Source organism: Platichthys flesus, chromosome 10 (assembly GCF_949316205.1).
Source record: "Platichthys flesus chromosome 10, fPlaFle2.1, whole genome shotgun sequence".
NCBI classification, from domain to species: domain Eukaryota; kingdom Metazoa; phylum Chordata; class Actinopteri; order Pleuronectiformes; family Pleuronectidae; genus Platichthys; species Platichthys flesus.
The window spans coordinates 3,650,844-3,676,164 of NC_084954.1; the positions used below are offsets into that span (position 1 = coordinate 3,650,844).

General features: G+C 45.6%; 1 protein-coding gene across 1 annotated transcript; it reads left to right on the forward strand.

Annotated features, from left to right (window-relative positions):
• Nucleotides 1-5,035: 5,035 nt before the first annotated feature.
• Nucleotides 5,036-23,949, forward strand: paplna (papilin a, proteoglycan-like sulfated glycoprotein). The gene is made up of 27 exons (XM_062397095.1): nt 5,036-5,252; nt 7,600-7,662; nt 8,105-8,208; nt 10,239-10,299; nt 10,394-10,496; nt 10,612-10,742; nt 11,025-11,148; nt 11,396-11,476; nt 11,576-11,748; nt 12,033-12,156; nt 12,246-12,372; nt 13,985-14,189; nt 14,274-14,450; nt 14,586-14,736; nt 14,976-15,056; nt 15,946-16,141; nt 16,662-16,746; nt 16,831-16,957; nt 17,673-18,171; nt 19,958-20,116; nt 20,507-20,634; nt 20,996-21,050; nt 21,237-21,383; nt 21,700-21,827; nt 22,064-22,172; nt 22,752-22,927; nt 23,246-23,949. Exons 2-27 carry the CDS (start codon nt 7,606-7,608, stop codon nt 23,404-23,406), a joined length of 3,669 nt encoding a protein of 1,222 aa, XP_062253079.1. The 5' UTR covers nt 5,036-5,252; nt 7,600-7,605; the 3' UTR covers nt 23,407-23,949.
• Nucleotides 23,950-25,321: the final 1,372 nt, after the last annotated feature.

The window sequence follows — 25,321 nt, forward strand, 5'->3', positions numbered from 1 at the left end:
CACAAGAGGAAAAGAGACGCAGCTCGGACACACAGAAAGACAAACTGCCAAAGAAGATGTCCAAGGACCAGCTGGAGAGCCTGGTGAAACGCATGGAGGAGACGCTCTCCGAGATGGAGCAGCTGAAGCTTCACTGCGGGAAGCAGAGCGAGGAGCTGAGCCAGCTGGTGGTGGAGCTCCGCAGGGAGAACCAGGAGCTGGTGGAGAATTACAACCAGCTCGCAGCGGAGATGAAGGAGGCCAAGGAGATCATCGACCAGCTACAGGACACAAAACATGCCTTTAATGCAAAGGAGAGGCAGGCACAGAAGCTCAGCCGCCACCTCTGAAGGCCTCAGGGGAGCAGGTGGAGGGGACCTGGTTCTGCAGATGGTAAAAGTTGAAGACGTGTAAAGACTGGGAGGAAATGGAAGCTAAACCGAGCTGTTCTCTGTAACGTATAGAAAGGGTGTTTGTTTGTCTCCATGTGTGTACATAAAGTTTAGTAATTTGAATGTTAACCTCCTGTGGTGTAGGGCTCTTTTTAAATCCACGGCTTAACGAGCAGGAATCCTGGACGTCTCGGAGAAACGTGGAAAGTGTGGACTCGTCTGAAAAGGGGGGGAAGATCTCACATAAAGAAATTGTGCTCATTTGGTTTCTATAATTAAAACAACAACATGCCTGGAAGCCAGGCACCAAAACCTGTAAAGATTTTATTTGATAGCAGCCACTGGATGCTACTTTTAGTTGAAGAAGTGGGTGGTCACGTATTTTTGTACTTTGTAAAGTCAAGGTGCTAAAAATACCCGATAATCCCTCCAGGCCGTGGACCTTGTGAGATGAGAAGCTCCAAGGTGCCTCCCACCACACTGGGTCTCAGTCCATGGGCCTTTTGCACAGCAGACGTAGGAGGGTGTTAACTATACTTCAGCCAGCCACCAGGGGGCGATGAAGATGCTTTGGCTTCACTTTGTGGGAGCTGCCATGTCGTCCCATCTTGTTGTTAAAATGTCTGAATGTGAAGATCCACGGAGTTGAAGACGTTTTGTGTTCATCGTGTTCTCTGTGATTTACCCCCCTGGTGTTTATGAGACATGCTGAGATCATTAGAGCTACACGTGTTCTATTGATCCTAAAAACCCTAATTAATAAAGCTTAATGAAACTGAGTGCTTTCTCAAATCTATCTGGGCAGCACCTCTGTCATGAAGGACAACTGGGTCACCAACAACACATGGTTCCCTCCTGCAGGGAGTGCGGCCGGCAACCCAGAATTTAACGTCTGTCAGATTTGGTTACAGACAAACACACATTTGAAAATGAAAGGCAGAACCATGCTTCTTTACCTGATCACAGTCTCGTGCACTTCACTGTCTCCTTGTTTGTGAAACATTGTTAACAGGGGCATAGCACCAGGGGCCCCTCGAGAACTGCAACCACACTGAAACCACAATTTTGTGAGAGCCCTCTTAAATTCTATGAATGAGACCCCATGTCACTGACTTTCTGCCAAAAGCCTCATTATTTGAGAGTTTGTTAATTTCAATGGGAGGAGAGGTCACTTTTTCCTGGGCCCTAAAGGTCCTTTTAATATTCTCCAGTTTAAAACAATAGTTTGATGTCAAATGAAAGTGACGGAGGCCAATTCAGCCTCTGGAGCATTTGATCAGATCACATCCCACATCTGGCCCGTGGAATGAAGGCACCTGGGCAGTTCGTCACATCTGGTCCAGAACATAGCAAAACATCATGTAAACCAAAGGTGGCGTGAATTTGTGTTGTACCATTCGGGAGATATTCATCATTTACCACATGGGCCATCAGTATGATTTACATTTTTCTTAGAAACTTAGAAAATGTTCAATCCTGCTTACAAATGGATTCATCAACAACAATAATATAATATGTAATAAAACACTCACAAGTCACGTATCTGCTGTGGTAATACTTTTACTTTTAGATATAAATACTTCAGTTCTTTTACATAAGAAACATGAATTCAGGACTTTCACATGCACCAGTGTATTTTTACTGAGACGCTTTTACTCCCAGCATCACATGTCTCTTTATAGGATCCTCGTCTACTGTACAGAAAACATACGTTGGTAAAATGAAACTGTACATGTGCTTCAAACCACAGCCGGATTCTACTGCTCCAGATGTACATTATATTCTATTTTGGAGCTATAAATGTCCCAGATGGCAAAATGTACGTTCTCAATGAAACGGTTGAGCCGGAGCTGGAGGTGGAAGCTTCATTCCTGGTTGATGGTCCACTGGGATCAACTGGCACAACGCCGAGTGGACACAGAGGTCGTGGTTACCTGTACACATGTGTTCTCTTGGATATTTATGCTCTTGTGAGTCATTTGGTTAAAGCTAAACTTGTTTTGTCTGTTTGGTGAATGATGCGTGTGAAGTGTCTGGAGCCCACCACGATGCTGCGGCCGCCTCCACACTCCGAATCAGTCCCAGACTCAAAGTCAACACAAGTACACATTACACCCGGATGTATTTTTACATGAGCCCACAATTACATAATATCAGCAGCTCTGGGTGTTTGTTTTTAGATGTCATTGGCATGTTCTGAAAAACCTCAACGCCCCCAAACACAGGAGAGAGGAGAGGGGAGGGCTCGATGAGACGGGAACCGTAAATTGGCTTTGGAAGCGGCAGCGGTGGTTTCCTCTTTAAAACCCAAAATAATTTCAATCGTTCAACGCGATATAGCAATTCAATAGTCCAACTCTTCTCTGGGACATTTAGTTTAAATCAAGATTAGTCTTTTGAATCATTGACAAGAGAAAATTAAACTTTGGCTTAGGGACTTTTTTTGTTTGTTTATGTGTGTGTGTGACTTTTTAAACCTCTAATGTAATGTTTGGGCTCCAGAGGAATGAGGACCTAAAAAAATACACTTCACATACTTTTATTGTTTTGTGCAGATCTTCACAGTCCTCAGAGGATGAGTCCCACTGACTTTGTGTTTTATATGAATGAGATTTTCTTTGAACAGATTGCTGTGAAATATGGTTCAGGATTTTATGGTCCTGAATTGAAAAAGTTTTGCCTCTGACCTTCATCCTCCAGTGCCAACATAAGGTCAAAACTTATACTTGGTTCAATCCTCTGACCAAACCTTAGAATTGATTTAAAAGTCCTGAAGTGTCAAAGTTAAACAGAGCAGCTTGCATGGGTGTAGCTGGTTAGACCAGGGATGGGGAGCAATATGACAGCGGTTGTATTAGTGACACAAAGACAACTCAGAAAATCTTTAAAGATCTCATGGAAATTATATATTTTCTGTAATAAAAGATTAATTAACTATTTACTAGATGAATTGGTTATAGGGGTAACTACTATACGACTCTCCAAATGTAATGCCTAACATGTCCACTTGTGGGCGTGTTGTGTTCCCTGCTCGTCGGATAATGCTCTGAGTGAAGGAAACACAACAACAGGGCGACTGTGATGAGAATAAGTCACAGATATTATTTTTTGAGTTGAGGTTAAAGTTAAAACTTGAGGCGACACAGTCACACATGGAAAAAGTCCCAATTCAAAGGTCGTTTCAAACTTCATTTCATCCTGAAACAAGCAGCAGATGGGTTACTAGATAAATATGCTTGGATAAGTTAACGATATATTATGAAGCTTTAACAAGAAACACATCGTGACAGGGACGTTGTGACGTTGACTGGATTAAAGGTGGATGAGTTAACGGCCAACAGCAGAAGGAGCAGATCACTGATGAGGTTCAAGATACAGGAAAAAACAAGGATGGAGGATTTCTTCTGGCGAGTTGTTTTGGCTAAAACCAGCAGTGAGCATCAGCATCATCACCATTTGACGTCAGACACCTCAACTAGCCTTTATCGTCCATTTGATACCAGAGAGAAGTCCCTGTCTTTGCTATGGAACCACTAGCTAAGGTGAAGCTCTGTTAGAGTTGTTTGGACAATCATCTTCATCATCTTCATCATCATCTGACGTCAGACACCTCAGCAAACAGCAGCAGCAGAGTGTGGTTGATGTATGTGTTCATAAGTATAGTTTTCAGCAATATCAATTTAACCTAGATTTAATGTATATGGATCGGAGGCTAACTGCTTTTTAATGCTTTACCTCAGAATTTTTAAATGTTTTTGCTGTTCATCAAGAGTTCTTAAAGACGAGTTTAAAACAACAACTGTGAATCAGTAAGTAAAGATGAAAGGAATTGGGATAATTATCGATATCCTCAATACAAAAATTTTGTTCCTCCACCCTTTAATTCAAACATCAATATTATAGATCTTGTACAATTATTATGTGCAAACAGACAATGTTTAAAAATCTGTTAAAAAGCCAGAAATGTTCTGGTGATTCTGAATGTTTTTGTCCTCAATGTTCCACCTAGTGAACATCCATGTTTTAAAACAATCTGTAGAACGTGTTATTTGTTCTTGTATTGTCCATTTAACAAATAAAAAACATGAAAAATTCCTTTATCTTATACAATATTAGGTCAAGATGATACAGATGTCTTTATACAGCAAGTTAAAAACAACAGGAGATGAGGCAAAGTGTTGATAAAAGGTAAAAACTGTGAGTTATCACTGAAATATGAACACTATCCTCCATATGAATTGTGTTCATATGGTGATTTCTATACTTCGTCCCGTGGTTTTAACGTCAGGAAAAGAAAAATCTGATTTAATATCTGTCAACAAACCTCCCAGTGAACATCCAGTTCTCTTTCTGGAACATTTCCATCTGAACATAATAACCCTTCACATTAGTGACTGTGGATGAGCGCACCCTGGTATTACACTGTTGGTTTCTGCAAAGTGGGAATCAACTTTTCAAGACCCTCATCTGGAACATGCTCGTCGGGGGGGACCGTGCAACGAACGAACACGCGCAACAACAGGCTGTTATTTGTACAGTGGGAAATTACAGAGTGCGCGTAAAAGCTGCCCATGTGCGCCAGGAGGGGCTGTAATTGCGCCGCGTGCGCGTTGGTTGAAAAGCGCGGGTGTGACGCAGCGGAGGAGATTTAACCAGCAGGACTTTCTCCTCTCCGGGTCGGTTTCCTGTGGGACAGAGAAAGAGACAGAGACAGAGAGAGACAGAGACAGAGAGACAGAGGAGCAGCAGGACAAACCTCCTCATTCACCAGGACACACTTCGTCTTCCAGGTCCAAGCTCCGGAGAGACACCAGCAGCTTCCAGCGCAAGGACCCGATCCACTAGAGCTCAGGGACTCTGAAGAACCCGCATCTGAACAGGGTGAGCAGGATTAGGATTTCACCTACAGGCGAAGACAGCTTCCACAGTCTCTCAATTTTCATCTGTTAGACGGAAAGTGGAAGGAAATGTTAACTTTTTGGGACTTTAATCAAAGACACTTTCAATCTGAAATACTTTTAATGTTGTAGATCAACAGTAAAAAGACACGTTAGGGAGTTAAACCTAATTTTCAATGTATCATATGAACTATTTAAAATATGAGTAATCCACGGAAAACACAAAAACAACACCTGATAGGATTTGTGTGATACCGCAGACATGTTGAATATATTTATGACACACGAGCTATGATTATGAATTCATTTCATTATTATTGTTGATGATTATTTTCCACATTGACCAGGTGCGTGGTGCAGACACGCCTCACACACACACACACACACACATGCACACACACACACACACACACACACACGGGGCACAAGACGCTGCTTGCCCCGGATGACTGATGAATAATTGTTAATGTGGTTGGATGGAGGCTCGACACAGCCCGAGGCTAAAGGCTTCGTGAGATGGAGCGATCAGGGGTTAATTGGCTCGAGACCCAGAGTCTGGTTTGGTTTGAGAAGAGGATCAGTGATGGATCCGATTTTCTGTTGATAGTGGGAACTGGTTTATTGCTGGGAGTCATTTATCAAACAGGAAAGACTGTGTCAGTGTGACTCTGCATTAAAAGAACATGTTTTACTGTGACATCCTGCTGGGACGTTTCAGGTCACCACTCATTAAGGCTGTGGAAGAATCGTTGGGTCAGTAAGTCAATCATTTAAAGTCCTAAACAAACATCCACTGGTTTCAGCCTCTCTGAAGGTTTTCTTTCTTTTAGAGCTCGTCTCTTCTTGAGTGTAAAGTGGATAACTTTAATTTCTTACATGTTATAATCTATAAAGACAGAGGGTGAATGGGAAAAAGCAGTCCGCAGTTGGATTGGGAATGGAAATGATCCGTGGGGCAGCTCCCCAGGGGGTCTTCCTGCACGGTCTCAGATTACCAGCAGCACCAGCAGCACCACCCAGTCAGGGGAGATGACTCCAGCAGGTTGCTCACTTTGGGGCTCCTCACATCAGACATGCTGACTGCCTGTCGTCTCTCTGACATAACCGGCCCTCTGTTCGCTGTTTCACGGCTGCGGGCGGTGGGGGCATTCGGTGGCCATGGCTGACGGGTCAGAGGTAGTTTGGCAGCTCCAGCCAACCACCCCCATCCCCCCTCCACCCTTCCACCAACCCCCACCCCTGCAGGAAACCCCCCATTTGCCCTGAAAAAATAAAATAAACAAACAGCCGCTCCACATGCAACAAAAGAGACATTTTTTTTAGGTCAGTTAAGCAATTAAGTGAGGAGATAGCAGAGAAAACAATGTCCAGGTTCTGGATTGATTTAAGGCTGCTGGAGACACTTATTATCAATTAATAGATTGATTAATTATTCTTAAAATGATAGAAAATAGTGGACAAACTGTTCAGGTTGACTAATAAAACCAGCGTCTGTCTAATAACTGCAGGAATCTCTGTCTGTTTGTCTGTTTGTGTCTCATGTGTCTTGAGATCAGCTCTTCTCTTCAGCTTCACACTTGGCACGTGTATCGTTAAGAGAACAAGGAGGTGCAGAGTCTGAACTGGTGTGATTTGGACACATGGATCGTTAAAGATCAGTAAACTTAGATTAAACAGGATCATTTCACGACATATTTTGGTCAAACCTCAACTGAGAAAATCTAAACTGTCACAAGTGCCTGAATATTTGATAACTTGCTCCTCTGTGCATTAAGAATATTCTTCAGAAGCTACATAAGTTCTTTGCTGAAACCTTGTAAACCTGAAACCAGCGCCGTGCTGTGGTCGAAGTCATCAGTGCAGCCGCAGACGTCTTCCACATTCAAGGTTTTCATCAGACTTCCCTGGAACCAGAGCGACAGATCCAGCTGCAGATCATCAGCTGTGGTCGGTGGCTTCAAACCAAAACCACAGAAACAAGCTGCTGCATCAGTCACGTTCAGCTTGATGCTCAAAGATCCACGATAAACCATCACTACACATTGATTTACGTACTTGGAAATGTTTGAGGAAATGCAGATGTTAACAGCCCCTCGGCCAAATCCACAGCAGATTCCTTTTGTTATTTATTTGCTTTTGTTTTGTTCAGACCTCCGGCCGTCTCTTTCTGCCCTCGTAGATCTTCTTTGTTCATGTTGGCCTGTGCCTCACTTCCTTTATTGTCTCCCCTCTCGTTGCCCTGGCTCGCTTCCGAAAAAGTTGCTCAATGTGTAATAACCTCCATTAGTCACAGTGACTAACTCTGGATCCTCTGGGTGTTTCTCTCCCAGGGAACAATGAAGATGCTGCTGCCTCTGGTGATCCTCCAGCTGCTCCTGGCTCCAGCTCTCATGGTAAACTCCCCAAACACAATCAACACACTCTAATAAACCATAATGAAAGCTGTCAATCTTTTTATAGGATCTTTAAAAAAATAAATGGAATTGACACTTTTCTTTCTCTCTTTCAAATCCCTGCAGTTTTAACAGTATTTCAGGTGTAGAGTAGAGATCCATTGATTATTCAAATTATCCATTCATCCAGTGAAAACTACACCAAGTGTTGATGTTGTTTTTGAATCTGTAGAAGAATAAAAACAGTGAAAGTTTTCATATTAAAAATGGAAATTTTGCAGAGGTCATAACAAAATAAATCACTTCCAGATCCATTCATATTTCGTTGTGTAGCTTCGAGGCTTGTTTCTGTTATGACTTCATTCTTGATCTTTGAAGCAAAGAAAACAACTTCACAGCTCAGCTTAGTTTTTGTGTGTCTCACCTGCTGTTGTGTACTCAGGTGCCCAGTGTGGATCGCTGGGACACGTGGGCGCCGTATGGAGAATGCAGTCGCAGCTGCGGCAGCGGAGTGACCATGAGAACCAGACGCTGTATCACACTCAGGTGAAGTTTTTTATCTGACTTCATCTGCATATACACACCAACATGTCTGCACACGTGGATAAACACACACTGGTAACACACACTCGTTGTGAGGCTTCACACACACACACACACACACACACACACACACACACACTCTTTTCCTGTCTGAATGAAGCTAATTGTGAGGTTCAGGGGCACAGACAGTATCTTGATTGTGAAAGAATGCCTTGAAGTCACATGGACGTGGAGGGAGCGGCTCTTTAAAGGGCTCTGCTTCCCCGGGTGTTGCCTGCTGGCGGCTGCAGGGATCAGATGAGATGGGGAACGTTTGTTTATCTGCCTCCCTTTTATTTGAAATCAACACTTCATGGTTTTACTTTGTTGTGTTTTAGTTATGTTTAAAGTACGATTTTGATTAAAGATGGTTTCTGTCCATCTTGAGTTTGGTCTGACATGATTCTCACACATCTGAATAAATAAGAAAGGTTTTTTTATCGTAGCTAATTGAAATGTATAGTTCAGTATAGTCCAGTAATTTCTGATTTATAGTTCAGGTCACATTGTAAATCTGAAGTTCTGCTGCTATAGTTGAGCTCTGGAATGAAACTTCTGATGTTAAAAGAAAAACAGACGCCACAAAGGTTTGGAAACGATTCTAAACTAGAACTGAAGTGTAGCTGTGCCTCAACAACAACTTGGAATATGATAAAAAAGCTGAGTTATGACTTTTAGTAGGTCGACAGACGAGCGCCAGACAGAACATGTCGATGAAGAAGCTTCTCTGACGTGTCCAAACACTTTTCTGATTCACCTTATTTGATATTTGGACGCTTTTACGTGAAGGAAAATGTTGTTTTTTCCCTTTGACACATGTGTAACCTTGTTGTGAGGGAATCAGAACCGAGGCTGTGTTTGATGCTGCAGGTTGTCAACATGTTCCTGCAGCTTGTCAGTGAGTCAGTCGTCTGTTACCGAGTCTGTTCCCCCACTTCTCCTCCAATGATGAATCATTTTCGGGACGTCCTGCCTCCTCGCCCCTCGTCTGCCCCTGATTACACCTCCGAATAGGAGTGACGGGTTGAATCATTGTTTGCTTTACAGGAACTCCCATTTCCCCCAGATATTCACCTAAGCATAAGATTACCTGACCCTGATCCAAGTGACTCACATCAAGCGAGTTTGTCATATCATCTGCTCAGGGCTACAATCACTCACACAGAGATCTGCCCATTTCTCCACCTTCCTGATGTGTGTGGAAATAGAAATGCTCCAAATGTTTTATTTTGTGAACGACTGTCGGGACACGTTTTAGTTTGGGATCTGGCGCGTTGACAGGAGGTTTGTTTTTCCAGGCTGAAGGGCAGGGACTTCTGGGGAGGACTTAATCATGAGTTATCAGCCCGGCTGGAAGGGAAGGTGGCAAAACAAGCTGCTGTCTCACGGCTCAGAGCCGAGCATGTGCGCAGATGTTTGGGTTCAGCGGTGTTGCTGTTCGGGCTCCTGCTGTGCTGAGAAGTCAGTTTCTTTATAGGCACAGATTAAAGAGGAATGCCACTTAATGTCAGAGCTGAAACGGGTTATTTCTGAACTCCCAGACAGTTTGTATTTGCAACATGTGCTCTGCCACCTCACCTACTCATTAACTGCCACTGTGTAACAGTGAGGACCCAGAAAGTTTAAATGCAACGGTAGTCAGAAACTACTCCAGATGGTTTTTACAGAGCCCGTGAAGTTAGTTATTATATTTACATAATCTCAGTTTAAGCTTGATAATTCAAACTTTTACACAATCCTGCGTCACAACCTGGAGGCGTGAAGTTGAGAGGAGGAATATTATATACGTGTGCATAAAATCATACATGTATACATAAACAACAGGAGAGGTTTTGCATACACACAATAATAATAAAACCTCTTTTCAGCCTCTGTCTGAAACTTACTCAAACTCCTGTTGTAAGAAGATAGAAGTCAAAAACCTGCATCAGGGTTAATTCATGCAAACGTCAGCCAATCATGTCTCATATTCACGCTTCATTTTCCACACGCAGGACTGATGGAGGACACAACTGTGTTGGACCAGACAAGTCGTACCGCTCCTGTAACATCCAGGTGAGCAAACACAACTCCAACACAACACAAAGCAGATTTTCTTCAAGGTGAAGTCTTTCACTGACCTTTGACCTCCTCCCACTCTTCCCCTCAGGACTGTCCGGAGGGATCCAAGGATTTCCGCGAGGAGCAGTGCTCCCAGTTCGATGGGACGAACTTCCAGGGGAAACTCTACAAGTGGCTCCCCTATTATGGAGGTCAGAACCACAGTGGAGTGGATGGGTTGGGCTGCTGTGGGAACACTGGGCATGAAACACAAATAATGTCGATGTTCCTCATAAATGAACAGATGTTGAATTCTCTCTCTGACAGCTGAGAACCCCTGTGAGCTGAACTGCATGCCCAGAGGAGAAAACTTCTTCTACCGTCACCGCAGCGCCGTGGTGGACGGGACGCCCTGCCACCCGGGACGGAGGGACGTCTGTGTGGACGGCGTCTGTAAGGTGGGCCGTGCAGGATCAAACCTTTTCAGTCATTACATAAGTTTCAGTCTCACATATGAAGAACGCAGCAACAGGATTTACACGTTCACCGAAACACTGAACAGCCACAAACATTTTATTTTTGTTAAATCAGACAAAACTTCAAACTCTAACCAGGTTCTAAGATTCAAGTTTGAGGTTAAGAATGAAGCTTCACATAGTTGAGATGTGTTTATTATTCTAAACTAATATTGTTATCATGCTTTTTCCTCATAACATATAAATATATAATTTCTTCTGCAGCGTCTGGGCTGTGACAACATCCTGGAGTCTGCTCAGCAGGAGGACCCCTGTCTGCAGTGTGGGGGCAGCGGGCAGTCCTGCCGCCAAGTCAAGAACAGCTTCACCGTGCGAGACCTGCCCAACGGTAGATCGCACAACATGAACACAGACACACACCACTACTTCCTTCTCTTTGTGCGTCAGTCATCTCGCCATCTTGGTGTATTTTGTGTATATATGCTCAAAATAATGTATATGTTATGGTCATTAGGTCTGACAATCTGTTTTCACAGATGTATTATCAAAATATTATTATTTTTCTGACCTGCATCCATCATATAATTGTCAATTTATAATAATTTGCCAATCAATAAAACGTATTTTCACCTCAGGCTACAACCAGATGTTCATCATCCCCGTGGGAGCGACCACCATCAGCATCAGGGAGACGACGGCTTCACGCAACTACCTCGGTAAAAGTCTTTTACTTTCTAAAAGCGGATCCACAGAGAAACAAACAGTCTTCCTTCATCAGACAGTGTTTTAATGTTGAATCTTTCCTTCATGGTCAGCGATCAAGAACCTGCGCGGTGAGTACTACCTCAACGGCCACTGGGTGATCGAGTTCTCCAGGGCTACACCCATCGCCGGCACCATGCTGTACTACCAGCGAGGAGCCGAGGGCGACAACGTCCCTGAGACCATCATCGGCCGCGGCCCCACCACTGAGCCCCTGGTGGTTGAGGTGAGATCACACACTCTGGTATTTATATATAGTTTCCTATCTTTGTCAAATCTCTCTTTCCAAATCTCATAAGGTGCGTTTATATTAAACAACATACATTTAAAGTATTAGGATTCAACCTCAGGGGCCAAGAATATCCACAGCATCTGTCCATAAGCTTGTTTATAAGGTTGCATTTGAGATCAGGGGGAGTAGAACAACAGAAGGGTTCGTCCTATGAGGATCGTGAATCTGAACCCATGGTCATTCCTGATTGGTCTTTGTTTACAACCCTCCTCCCTCAGCTGATCAGCCAGGAGCCAAACGCCGGCGTGGAGTACGAGTTCTACCTTCCCAACGGACGCTCCAGAGAGGGCTACTACTGGAGCTTCGGCTCGTGGTCCGCCTGCAGCAGAGAGTGCGGATCAGGTTCGATTCCCTCGTACATTTCTCTCGACTGAAGCTTCACAATCCTGCTTCTCTGGAGACGACTCAACTCCCCCCTTTCTCGTCACTAGGCTACCAGTCTCGCTTGGTCTTCTGCACCATCGACAACGAGTCCTACCCCGATTATCTCTGTGCGTCTCTGCCGAGGCCTCAGACCAACCGCACCTGCAACCCACACCCGTGCCCCGAGGTCCACAGGTGAATGTCCTCTGATGAAGTGTGCAGAATGTGACTGTCCGAGCAGTTCTTGACTTGTGTGTGTGTGTGTTGTGACTGTCTGGAAGGATGGCGTACCTGTATCCGCCACAGTTGTGGAGAGCCTCACAAAGACCCAGAGCCCATGTATTCAGGTAACTCAGGGCCTGTGGTCGTAGTGATAGTTGTAGGTGACTGCAAACACAGGGGGGATCTCAGTCTTCACATAGTTATCTAGTTAAAATCCACTCCGTCCTTTGGATCGACAGCTGGAAAATGAAATATCCTTCAGCTAGAGGCCTCATAAAAGTGAAATAAATGTCTATCTCACAAACTCTCCCCCTTCAGATGTGTTTGACTCTGTGTTTAGCATTGAGCCTGTTCCTCATAGAAGAAGAAGAACGAAGGCGAGGGGCAACTGTCGAGCTCAGAGATCTTTTCAATAGATGTCGTTGATCCTGGACACGTTTGATTTGAACGTCTCTCCCTCCTCAGAGAGCGAACAGTGATTTGAAACCAGATTTCCACTAAGGGCCTCCTTCCCTCTGCAGCCTCCCGCTGTGTGACCCCTGAACCTGATCTCTGAGCTGGGCTGCTGCCTGGTAGCTGCACTGTAAAAACTCTGTCCCTGTCCGTTAGTGTAGCTGATGTGCAGTGAGGGGGTCGTAGGTCAAAGGTCACCGTGCAGGGTGTCAGGGATTGTGTGTATATGACTGTGACGCAGCAGCAGCAGTGATGTGGTGGTAAATAGCTGCTTCACTCACACACTCTGGTATTTCCTGCTCATTTACGTTGATGCTGGTGCCGCTCAGAAACCTGAGACGTTAATAAAACCCGGGCGAAGCTAAAGCGAGTCCTCGTTGTCGCTCGATTTAGAGAAATGCTGCAGGGAAGACCAGAAACAGAACGTGAGCTGCATGTGTGAGCTAAATTAGAAGCAGAGATTCTAGAGCTTGTTTTTTTTTGGGGGGGGGGGGGGGGGTGCTTTCTAGTAAGTGCTGCTTCTAGCAATTAGTAGGACATACTCCTCCATGTTTTTTTGAGTGCTTGATCGTTGTGGGATCTGTTGTGTGTCTCTCTAGTTTTGTACAGTCTTTACCTTTTATTTACTATGACAATGTTTGTTTTGAACTAACACAAATACAATTGTATTCATTTTGAACGTGTTCCAGCTTCTCAGATGTGCGTTTGAAATATGAATATCTTTGAGTTTTTGATTGTTGATTGGACAAAACTATTTCAACTATTTCAGGTCGTCACTTTGGGCTCTGGTGAATAGTGATGAGAATTTTCACTCATCTTAAAATGAGATGATAGATTAACCGATAATGAAAATAATCGTCTGAAAAATTTTAGTTTTTCAAGTCAAAAACTTCCCATGTGACACTGAGTGAGGTTTTGATAAAGAAGTGTTTCACCTCATGGAGATTCCTCAAACATTTTAGAATAAAATTCTCACCGGTCAGAAAACAGAAGTCAAGCACCAATTTCAGATCTCAGAGGAAGCTGGACATATTTTCTGTTTTTGGAATGAAACACTTCCCACCACCTCCTGGATCTGCACCAGTACACCCCCCTGATTTGTGTCCCTCCTCCCTCCTGTCGGGTTTCCCAGCTGGAAAACCGGGGAGTGGAACACCTGCTCTGTCACCTGTGGTGGAGGCTCCCAGGTTCGCAGTGTTCAGTGCAACTCCCATGATGCATCAGGGACCCGCGTGGTGGAGGATGCCGTTTGCGCCGCCTACACCGAGGCACCTCCGTCTCTGCAGACCTGCAACATGCACAAGTGTGCCGAGTATCATGTGACCAGCTGGAGTGTGGTGAGTGGACCACTTTGTTTGTCATGATGCAGCACCGATAAGATAATGTGTCTCATGTGAGGTGACACCCATGTTGTTGTGTAGTGCTCTGTGACCTGCGGGTCGGGGGAGCAGACCAGAGAGGTGACCTGCCTGGGGTCAGGTGGGATGAGGCTGGAGGAGACTTCCTGCAGCACGTTGCTCCGCCCACTCGCCGTCCAGCCCTGTGAGATGGCCGCCTGCCTGAAACAGATCAGCTGGCACGTTGGCGATTGGGGCCTGGTGAGTCGGATGAGCACAAACAAGTCGTGTGAAACATCAAGTCATCACTTCTCGTGAAGTCTGTTTTCCCCTGTCACACCCATTCTGCTACAAGTTCTCACTAGTTTCTCCATTCACTCCCCCCCCCCCCTCCAGTGTTCAAAGAGCTGTGGCTCCGGCTCTCGAGAACGCAAGGTGATCTGCTCGGACCGCGAGAGGAACCTGTACCCAGTGGGCCGGTGTAACGCCCACCCCAAGCCCACCACAGTGGAGCGCTGCAACAGGCAGCCCTGCTACAGTCCACAGGGTCAGTCTGTGCATCACCTTTCTAACCCTAACCCTAACCCACTCTGTAACAGTTCAAACTTCACCTTCACTTAACTCCACCCGCTGCATCACTAGGAAAGATGTTCAGGACCTTTCTCCTCCAGAATCTCCTTGAAGAAAATCTAAAAAAAGAGTCCAAAGGGGAACACGTCACTGTATCCAGATAATTCATCCACATGTTGAACTGAACACGTGTTTGTTCTCGACCTTTTCTTGTAGCTGTCCCCAGCGTCCAGGACCCACGAGGACACGACAACACCCAGACTGTCTTCCAGCCGTACACTCCGGATCACGCAACAGGTCAGTGTCCGTGTGTTTGTCTGGTGACTGGTGGAGTTGAGATCATGGAAACGGTTCAATTGATCCAGTATAAACTGGTGACTATCGCTCGTCCTGTTATGTGTAAAACTCTCAGGGGAACCAAGGGGAACCCAGAGGATTACGGTGAAGACAACAACTCCCATGATCCCACGCTGCGTCATGTGTTAGGTCTTTTGTTACTGTTTTGATTGAGAGACTCCTAGTGGCCAAAGTTATTTCTGCAAATGCAATCCGATAAGTTCTCTAAAAAAGTAAAGCTTCCTTCTCATCACGATTCGGACCGAAGGAAATGAAATGTAGGTGTGAAGGCGCCCTGATCCTTTCTACCCTCCAGTTCCCCCTGAACCCCTCGTCCTCCTCCTCCATGCCCCCGCCCCGTCCCCATCCAGCCCCTGTCCCAGCACTAATTATCCAGGCCTCATTGACATGTTTTCAGGGGTCATCGGCCATTGTCGGCCTGATTAAAATACTTCCGAGGCACTGAAGTGTGCGAGTGCTGGCTGTGGTGTCTCTGGCATGTTCTGGCATTTTTCAGAACCCAGTGCTGTCCCCAGTCTTCAGGAATGTGTGAGTTTGACGTCTTGCGTGCGTCCACTTCCTGTGTGATTGTGTCCTCTGGATGCTTGTCCTCGTCGTCCCAGTGGATTCTCCATCGTTCTCTGCTCCATCTCTCCAGACACTAATAGGTCGTTGAAGTGTTATTGGTTTCGGCGTGCTCCTGGTCAGTTCCCTTTGTGTTTCGGCCTCGTCGCTGTGTGGCCTCCAGCACAATGGCTCCAGACTGTATTGTGAAAAGCTGATGTACGTGTGAAGTTCTTCTTCCTGTCTAGTCAAAACACATGAGCATGTACAACGTGTGAATTCTCAGTCCGCAGGCCGGAGACGGACCCGACCCAGACGAACGCGGTCCAGGACCCTCACGGCTCCGCCCCTGCCCTCCACTGCAGCCAGTCGCGTTACGGCTGCTGCCCGGACAGACGCACCTCAGCCGGAGGCCCCCAGGGTCTGGGCTGCCCACAGGCCGCAGCTCCCACTCCTGTGCAGCCGTCCTGCGTCCACACCAGGTACCTGCCTCCAACCTGCCATTACACTGTGGTGGAGGTTATTCATGGAGTCTGATCCGAGGCCTTTAGCTCCTTTTGCTTATTGTTGTCCTGCGTTCACGGCGTCAGCCACAGAGCTGAACCCAGGTCTGTGTAAATGGGACACAGCCACAGCCGCGGGACGGACGCCACCGCTGTCACACGTCACGCCTCTGATTATGTAAAGCTGCCATTCCCTGAAAAATCTCATCCGGGGGCGGAAGTATGCCGGCTCCTCTGGTTCAGTGTCAACAAGCAGCGTAATGAGGGGGTCTTCCTAACGACTGCATAGTGGGATCTACCAATGAAAGGGTCTTTTTCTGTGTGACCTCTAACCAGAGATCGTTTTTCCATTATGCACGACCACAGTATTCACCACTAAAACACCATGTTGGACTCGAGGTTTGCTCAGAAATGTCACAGTTGTTATTTTCGTCAGTAACTTCAGTACAAACTGTTTTATTTATTTTTGAACTTGTTCTCCTCTTCTCCTGGGTGACAGTTATGGCTGCTGCCAAGATGGCGTGACGGCCGCTCAGGGCCCCAACAAGGAGGGCTGCGTGGAGTTCGTGGCCCTTGCCCCCACTGTGAGTAAATTCACAGTTTGATAAAAGGAGATACTTGTTTGATCTGAATGAGAATAAGATTGAGTGATGATGTGTTTCCCACAGACTGCTCCTTCCCTCCCCACTGAGAACGCGGTGCAGTGTCGCACCACCACCTTCGGGTGCTGCTACGACCGCACCTCACCTGCAGGGGGACCCAACGGGGAGGGCTGCCCGAACCCACCCAACCACAGTAAGGAGATGTACAGGCCAACACAACTTCTGTTTTTTTGTTTAAATGAATGAATCAAATATTATGTTACTGGGATTGGGGGAATTTCAGAAAGATAAAGGAAGAGAGAGAAGACAGGGAATCACCTGAAAACAAAGGTTTCTCCACTGGTGCTTTTAGTATTGTTTATATTTCTATATTTTAAATATTTTCACTGCACACATACACAACAGCAGATTCCTTGTCTGTGGAAACCAGCTTGGCAATAAAACCAGATTCTGTTTCTAGCTGGACACGACCCAGAGACTGATTGCTGTTCACAGTGAATCTCTAGAATTCAAGGGTTCTCAAGTTTATGTATAGTTTACATGTCGGTCGTACCTCCAATACTTTGTAGAAACACACTTGTAGAACTAGTGAACTGTTACTAAAAACTAAAATAATTTAAGTAACATAAAAGTTCTAAGTTTAGTGTCTCTTCATTAACCACACGTTGCTGTTACACAAACCCTCCTTGAGATAAAGTGATTAATAGATTCAAGATTCAAGAAGATTTATTATCATTTCCAAACATGAGGTACATGAGAGGGAATCAAACTAAGTACTGAGGTCAGCAGTAACAGTAGAATCTAAAAACTAAGCAGAATCACAGATGAATGCAATGAAATAAAATCAATAGGACAGTAGAATATCAAACTAACTTTAATCTGGAGCCTGCTCTCCTTCTCTGTTGCAGTCGAGCGCTCCATCTGCTCCCTGCCTCGTGCCGCCGGCTCCTGCAGCAGCTGGACCCCACGCTACCACTTCGACGTCATCACCTCCAAGTGTGCACACTTCTGGTACGGCAGCTGCCACGGAAACAGCAACAACTTCATGACCCGGGCCGAGTGCAACAGGGCGTGTCAGGCCCCTGCACAGAGCCAGCAGGGCCCCGAGGTGCTGGCTCCCGCTGGAGAGCCAACATCGAGGAGAGAATCCACCCCTGGGAGGCCCACATCTGGAGCAGGCTCTTCATCTGCAGGAGGATCCAGAGCAGGCGGGTCCACCGCTGGAGGGTCCACAGACGGGCAGTCACGCAACATGGGGAGGATTTTCACAGTCCAGGGAGGTTCGAGCACCGGCACCGGCAGACAGGCCACAAGCGCCGCCACAAACGCCCACAGAGCTAGAAGCTACCTCCGGGTCCGCCGGCCTTCCCCCGTCACCGCTGCACAGCACAGCGGCCCAGCAGCGAGGTAAGACCCCGGAGAGCCAGGGAGCACGGCAGACCCTCTGCCTGCTCCGGCCCTGACGCCACTGGTCCTTTAGCTCTGTTCACACCAGTGCTGCCCTCGTGAAGGAGCCCCTCTGCCCCACCACGATACTGTGGGGCCAGAGAGCGAGCTGAAGGAGAAACATCATCCAAAGACAGTCACTCACCTCCGTGATACATTATGATAATGAAGTTGATGTTAGAATGCTCCACAAACACTTTTAAACAGTTGAACAAAAGTCAGACCATGAAGGGTTCTTGTTAATAATCTCATTTTTAGTCGTCTTCAGTAAAAATGTATCATCTGTTATCGTAAGAGACTCAATCTTCTTTACCCAAGTTTTTGAGACTAAATGATCTGATTTAAAGAGTAACTGACCTCCGGTGGTTTAACTCCTCACCTGGCTGCAGTGATGCAGAGGTGTAACCTCAGGGTCAGTCAGTGCTGTGAGGTCACTGTGGTCTCCAGCAGAGTCCTGCACCCACAAAGCTCCAGACCCCACCTGGTGGTTGAGTTGTGTTCTGGGGAAAAGCTCCTGTTTCTAGAAGCATCATTTTAAAACAAGTTGCTTTTATTTAATTTCTAACCCGTACCTGTGAATTAAAAACGAATACATTTTACCTGTCGGGTCCTGGAGCCCTGACCCGGTGCAGGACTCACAGATCCAACACAGCAGAGTTCAGAATCCCCGGTTTTCCTGCCTGATGTTGAGTTACTCTTTAAAGACGACTGTTCACACTTTGTTAGGATCTGTCCAGCAGAGTATTTGCTATGTGCTGTGCTTTAGTTTGTGCGTCACGCTCTTCATGTAGAAAGCTTTGCTTCGTAGAACACTTGCTGCAGCTCCACAGACTCTCACACTCACGCCTGCTTCAGTAGCTACACCTCGTTTGTGTTGTTTTAACCTCGACACCACGTCTGGAGAAGTTGAGACCCTCACGCCGACGCTACGCGGACTCCTCTCTGTTGGTTTCTGGGACTTTTCCTGTTCTGTGGGGAGTTGGTTTCCTTCTTGTTGCTGATCTGTTCCCTCTTCCTCACCGTGTCAGCTTTGTGTTTCCACCTCAATGTCTTCAGATCAAACTAATAAAGGTTCCGTTGTGATGCCTCACGTCCTCGTCTGTGTGTCGTCACTAAACTCTGTCGTGTCCACCTCACACGCTGTGTAGTTGTGTTGTGTTGGAGTTGTCGCTGGGAGATGTTGCTTGTCCACTTCTTACTCTGGGTTTTATCTGGTGTCAACAAAACTGTCCTTCGTCGTCTGGTGTGTGTCAACATCACCTCCTAGTTTTTAACATTAGTTCATGTTGTGTATCTTTGTGGTCTCGAGGGTCAACATTGTGTGTGTGTCTGTTTACCCGTTGCATGTTCAGTCTGTTGTGTCTTCTGCTCTCATTCTTTCTTCTGCTGCCGGGTTGTGGCCGTTCTTTATGTCTGCTGTGGTGACGACTAATCAAAGAACCAACAGGAGCATAAAGTGACTCTTCTTTCTTTTCATCCTTCATTCTTTGTTTCCTACATTCCTTCACTCCCTCCTTCCTCCATTCCTTCTGTCCTTCCTTTATTCATTTCATCCTTACTTTTTTCCATTGCATCTTCCTTCTTTCCTTTCTTACTTATGCCTTCCTTACTCCCTTCCTCTCTTCCTTCCTTTCTACCTTCCCTCCTTCACTCATTCTTTCCTTCCTTCCATATCTCCTTTTATCATTCCTTCCCCCCTTCCTTCCTTCCTCCCTACCTCCCTCCTGTATCACCTCACGTTCCTCAGTTTGACGCTGGGTGAAGTGACCATCGATAAGTCGGACCCCTCCACAGTGGAAGCTCTGGTGGGCCAGACGGCCGTGCTGCCCTGCAGAGTCCGTCCTCCGCCGTCCTCCACCGTCATCGTGGAGTGGAGACAAGAGGGTGTCCCTCTGTCCACTCACAGGTCAGTAACACACACACACACACACACACACACACACACAGTCTGTGACTTCATGGACATTTCATTGAACCTGTTTTAATGAAGTAACAGCCAATGACCAGGGTTTCTGTCTCACTCCTGTGACAACTCTTTTCTCCAGATTTGGTCCAAATGTTCACCTAGGCTCCCGAATTGAATTGAATAGATTTTGGGGGTCAAAGGTCACTGTGGTCTCTTAGCATATCTCAAGTTTGCCTTCGGGACATTTCTTCACATTCTGACCAGTTGTCACTTGGATCCAAAGATGAACTGATCAATGGTCAAAGGTCACAAGTCACAATGACCTTGTGTGAATCTGGTAAAGAATGTGCTCTGGCTCCACTGGGTGGTGATCTTTGTTTTTTTCCTCAGGCATCACCAGCAGCCCAATGGCTCCCTGTTGGTTGGTCCTCTCACCAAGTCGGACTCTGGTTGGTTTTTGTGCTTGGCCACTCGGGAGCGTGAGAGAGATCACCGCTACATTTACCTCTCCGTCTCAGGTGATGTCATACATTTACACCGATTTAATAAATATTACTGACAACTTTTGAAACAACTTTAGATATGACATAAATACACATACAAGAGTGCAGATAGTCATGTAAATTGCAGATTGTATCTATAAAGACTCGATCACTCCACGTACAGTCAGATAATTGGGGTCAGATTCGGTCAAAACCCTAATTTGACCGACTTTAACCCCAATTAGTTGGTCACACGTAAATCCTGAAGACTGGGGGAGAAGCCCTGATGTCACAGCTGAAGTCAGAGCATGCTGAGTCTGTGTGAATGTGTTGATTTGAGATTATGTAAGTGAATTATGACGGGAGCGCTCATCGTCTATGTGTGTGTGTCACATAGAGGGATCGTCTCTGCTGGTTCCCACATCCCTCCCCAGGGACGGGCCGTTCCCTCGGTGAGTAAAATCTAGGCTGTCAATAAAAGCTTTAATAAATGTTCCCAATATCAAACCCAAAGTCGGGACATTGAAACTTACAGACACATAAGCACCTGAAGATGTGGAAAATGTCAGTAAATCTCAATTCTTCTAATAATTTGTGGCTCTATAAATGTTACCGACCCCCCTGACCTTCTCCCTCAGGTTCACTATTGACCGTTCCAGTCCCTCTTTGCTGGAAACGCGAGCAGGACAAACTGTCCGGCTGCCCTGCACCATCGTCCCTCCGTCAGCTCTGCAGTCTGTCACCGTTCAGTGGACAAAAGATGGACGGACCCTCACTGACTCCAGGTGATCACACGCAGCCTCGGTCTGAATACAAGCCTGATCAGAGTCCAGAGAAAAGAGAGTAAAGAACCCTGGCTGAGCCTCAGTTAAAGATAAAGATTCAAACTACTGCATTTCAACACCTGGATCTCAGTTCAGATGTTATTCTTCTCCAGAGGATGAATCTGGAGAATTTTGCTGTTTCTTTGACTTTTCATCTTGCGACACCATTACTCAACATTTTCAGTGTTTAACAACGGAATGATTCATCTAAATAGCAGGCATGTTAAGGTCCAGATGTGCATGTGGTTGGGGGCTCTGACTGACTGCTGTGTTGTAGGTTTACCCAGAAGTCCGATGGCACGCTGATCGTTGGCAGCCTGAAGTCTGATGACTCCGGGGTCTACACGTGCACCGCCTCCAGTCTGCAGCAGCTGGAGCAGAGACAACTGCAACTCAGAGTCCAAGGTGTGTTGACCGCGATCATCCAGGCACTGACATGCACTTCACTACTTTATCTTTATTATGAGAAGCAGAGAATGAAATTCAGAGCTTCTGAACTACTGGTAGTTTCACACAGCTACCAGCAGGCGGCAGCAAAGCACATACACTTATTTCTACAACATCCAGAATAATAACTGATATGAGTGTAAATCAAGTAAAAGAGAATACATGTGTATTTTATCTGTTCCCTGGTCGTCCAGCGGACCTGAAGATCACCACGGCCCCGAACAACATCCAGGTGTCTGAAGGCAGCAGAGCTCTGCTCCCCTGTGTGGTGTCCGGAGACAACATCAACATCGGCTGGTCCAGGTACAGGAACACTATGTGGCTGCGGCAGTTTCCTTATTACACCAAAGACACAAAGGAGATAAGATATCGAACAGTGGAAGAGGAAGTACCCAATCATTTTAATGAAGCACAAATAAACATATAGATGTCAAAGTTATTTTATTTTGAGTCTCTGCAGTGAACTTTCTCAATACATTGTTAAAAAACATAGTGAAGCACAAAGTACAGATATTTGCTGACATAGAGTAAAAATAAATATACTTTAGAACAGATACATGAAAAATGTACAATAACAAAGTAATTGTGCTTGGTAACATTCCACGCATGATATCCAACATCTGTTAGTGACACAAACAAAATAATAAAAATGGTTTATATGATTATTATTCTATTTGATAGGTTATATATATTTTTATTTTCTTCAGCTGAGGTAGATGTTACTTGATTTTGTAAATTCTGGTCAAATCAGACCCGAATATGCAGAATCTGATTAGAGTAAAACCGCAGGCTTGACTCTCCAGAGAATTAAAACAGATTTCTGCCATTGAAAAAGCTACATGAAGCTAAAGGGCCGGAACTGACTTCTTCTTCTTTTGTCAGAAATGGCGTCCCGGTGCGTCCAGACGGTCGAAACATCCTGATGTCATCCGACGGCAGCTTGATCCTGAACAACGTGAAGTCGTCGGACGAGGGCACGTACACCTGTAACGCCTACACGGGCATCTACTCTGTGAGCGCCACGGCTGAAGTGAGGGTCATCAAAGACACACAACAAGGTGCGAATGGAAGTCTCACTCAGACGTCCTCATGTTGTCATGATCCCAACGTTCACATTCAGGAGAGAATCATTATTTAAATTGATTCACTTTGCTGGAGTAAGAAAAGAGTTTCAGAGATTGCAAATCACAAATAAACTGATTTTATAATAGGATACAAAACAAACAGACAAACAGACCAAAGGACTGAGGTGGAAACATAACCTCCTCGGGTAATAATCTGTATAGATCTCATAGATTCTTATTTTGGAATAGCTCTTATTTGCATGAGGCCCAGAAGAAGCTGAACGTGACTGTGTGTCGTTGCTGCTGTTGCAGGTGTGGATGTTCCTCCAGAATGCGTGGACCAGCCCGAGCTGGCCAACTGCGAGCTGATCGTCTACGCCCGACTCTGCTCCAACTCGTACTACTCCAGTTTCTGCTGCGCCAGCTGCACCAGGCATTCACAGAACCACGACAGGTTCGGCCGGCTGGGCTAAAACCGCAGAGCGTTGGAAAACCGTGGCCCAGGCAGGTTCGTGCTCCCGGGGACCGGATCTTTAAAAACCTGAACTTTCAACTCTGGATTGCCGCATTTGCCCAAAGGACTTAAACATATCCGAGCAGGTTGTGCAGAGTCGTGCTTCAACAGGGACTGATTACTGTAGGCGTAGTTTCATCTGTGGAGGAGGATTTCTACAGCTTTGTTCAGGGAGCCTTTACATGTAGGGAGCGAAAGATCCTGTAACGTCTGTTGAATGTGACCAATCAAAACTCAGACTTTTTCTTTTGAAACGTGTTTAACATTAAGTTATTGCTCAACTGGACGGACTTCATGATTCATGCTCTCTGTTTTTAAGAGAATCGTACAGCTGAGGCAGGATTTGAAACTTCTCCATCCTGGCTGTAGTGTTAGCCACCATGTTTATTTTTAAGAAATCGATGCAGGAATTTGCTTTTTTTCGCTGATTCTGTGATGTACCAGGAGCTCACACTGTTTATTTGTATGTAATTATTTGATAATAAAACAATATTTTGATTAAAAAAAAACTCCTGTTTGGTTTGAATCACTGAATGTCAAACCCCAAAACAAGACGTGTCATTCCAGTAAGCACCACGAGGTGGCGCTCTGCAAATTGTCTCATTCAGCTGCTTTAAAATGTCAATTGTGGGTCAAACTTTTTCTTTCTCGTTGGAAGCTTCCATTGTGAAGATGTTGTTCCAATTTAAGATTAAGATTAAGATGCATTTATTCGTCCCAAAGACATGCAAAGGCACACTCATGAAGGTAGGGAAATGTAACCTCTGCTTTTGACCCATCTGGTGCAGGACACACAGAGCAGTGAGCGACCATGTACGGCGCTCAGGGAGCAGATGTTAGGGAGTAAGGTGCCTTGCTCAGGGGCACTAGACAGGGTAGGGAGACTCTTGGATTTTTTAACAGATCAATCCAGGTTTGTCTTTTGTTGTCTCTCCGTGGAGTCGAACCAGAGACGAACCAGAGACCTTCTCTGCCCATAGTCCAAGTTTCTGCCACTAGTCCACCGCCTCTCCCATAAACCTAATAAAACAATTGTTTCTGAATTTGAGACATTAAAAACTGCTTTTTAGAGCTGATTGTTAATTAAAGTAAATCGGTTTATAAGTGATAACGTCAGCTACTCAACAACTTTTCTTTCAAAACTTTCACAGACTTTCCATTAAATGATAATGTGTGGAAGACGAGTCTAATCATCAGACACACTTTTCTGTTTCCTGTTTGCGTGACTGACGAGAACACAAACATGTTTTGCAAGGAAGCAAATGGAGAAAGTAGGACGTCAACGGTTGGAGTCCCACCGGAGACTTTACTGGTGCAACAACAATAAATACATGTGCAGTTTGATGAGAAGGAAAATTTAAGTTTATAATATGGTTTCAAATATAGTCACATTCACAGCAGTATTACATGAAAATACAATTGTGACGCTCATATAAAGAATTTATAATTCTCTTTGTCTTGATCTCTGTGACTTCAGCAACATTTGATCAGCTGTTGTGTGCAATACAACACGTGCTGGTTGGTTGTGTAGCTTCAGTTGACAAAGAAGTGGAGGTTTTCCAGCTGTTGGCTCAGAGATGTGCAGTGTGGGTGCGGGTTGGTGCAGAGATGCAGGTGCACGCTCGGGGCCCGGAGGTTGTGGTGAAGTGAGATGCTGCAGCTCCGTCATTTCACAGCACAGAGAACGAGGTGCAGGCTGCTCTGTGACCACATCCTCTCCTCTGCTGTCGCTCTCCCCTCCTCTGCTCAGTTTCCATCCCCGGTTTGTCTTCTCATCAACAGAAGCTCTGCTCTTCTTTTGTGCACAGAGCAGAGCGATGACTTCCTGTTGTTGTGTGGTTGACTCACACTCTTCACTTTTTACTTTTCCACTC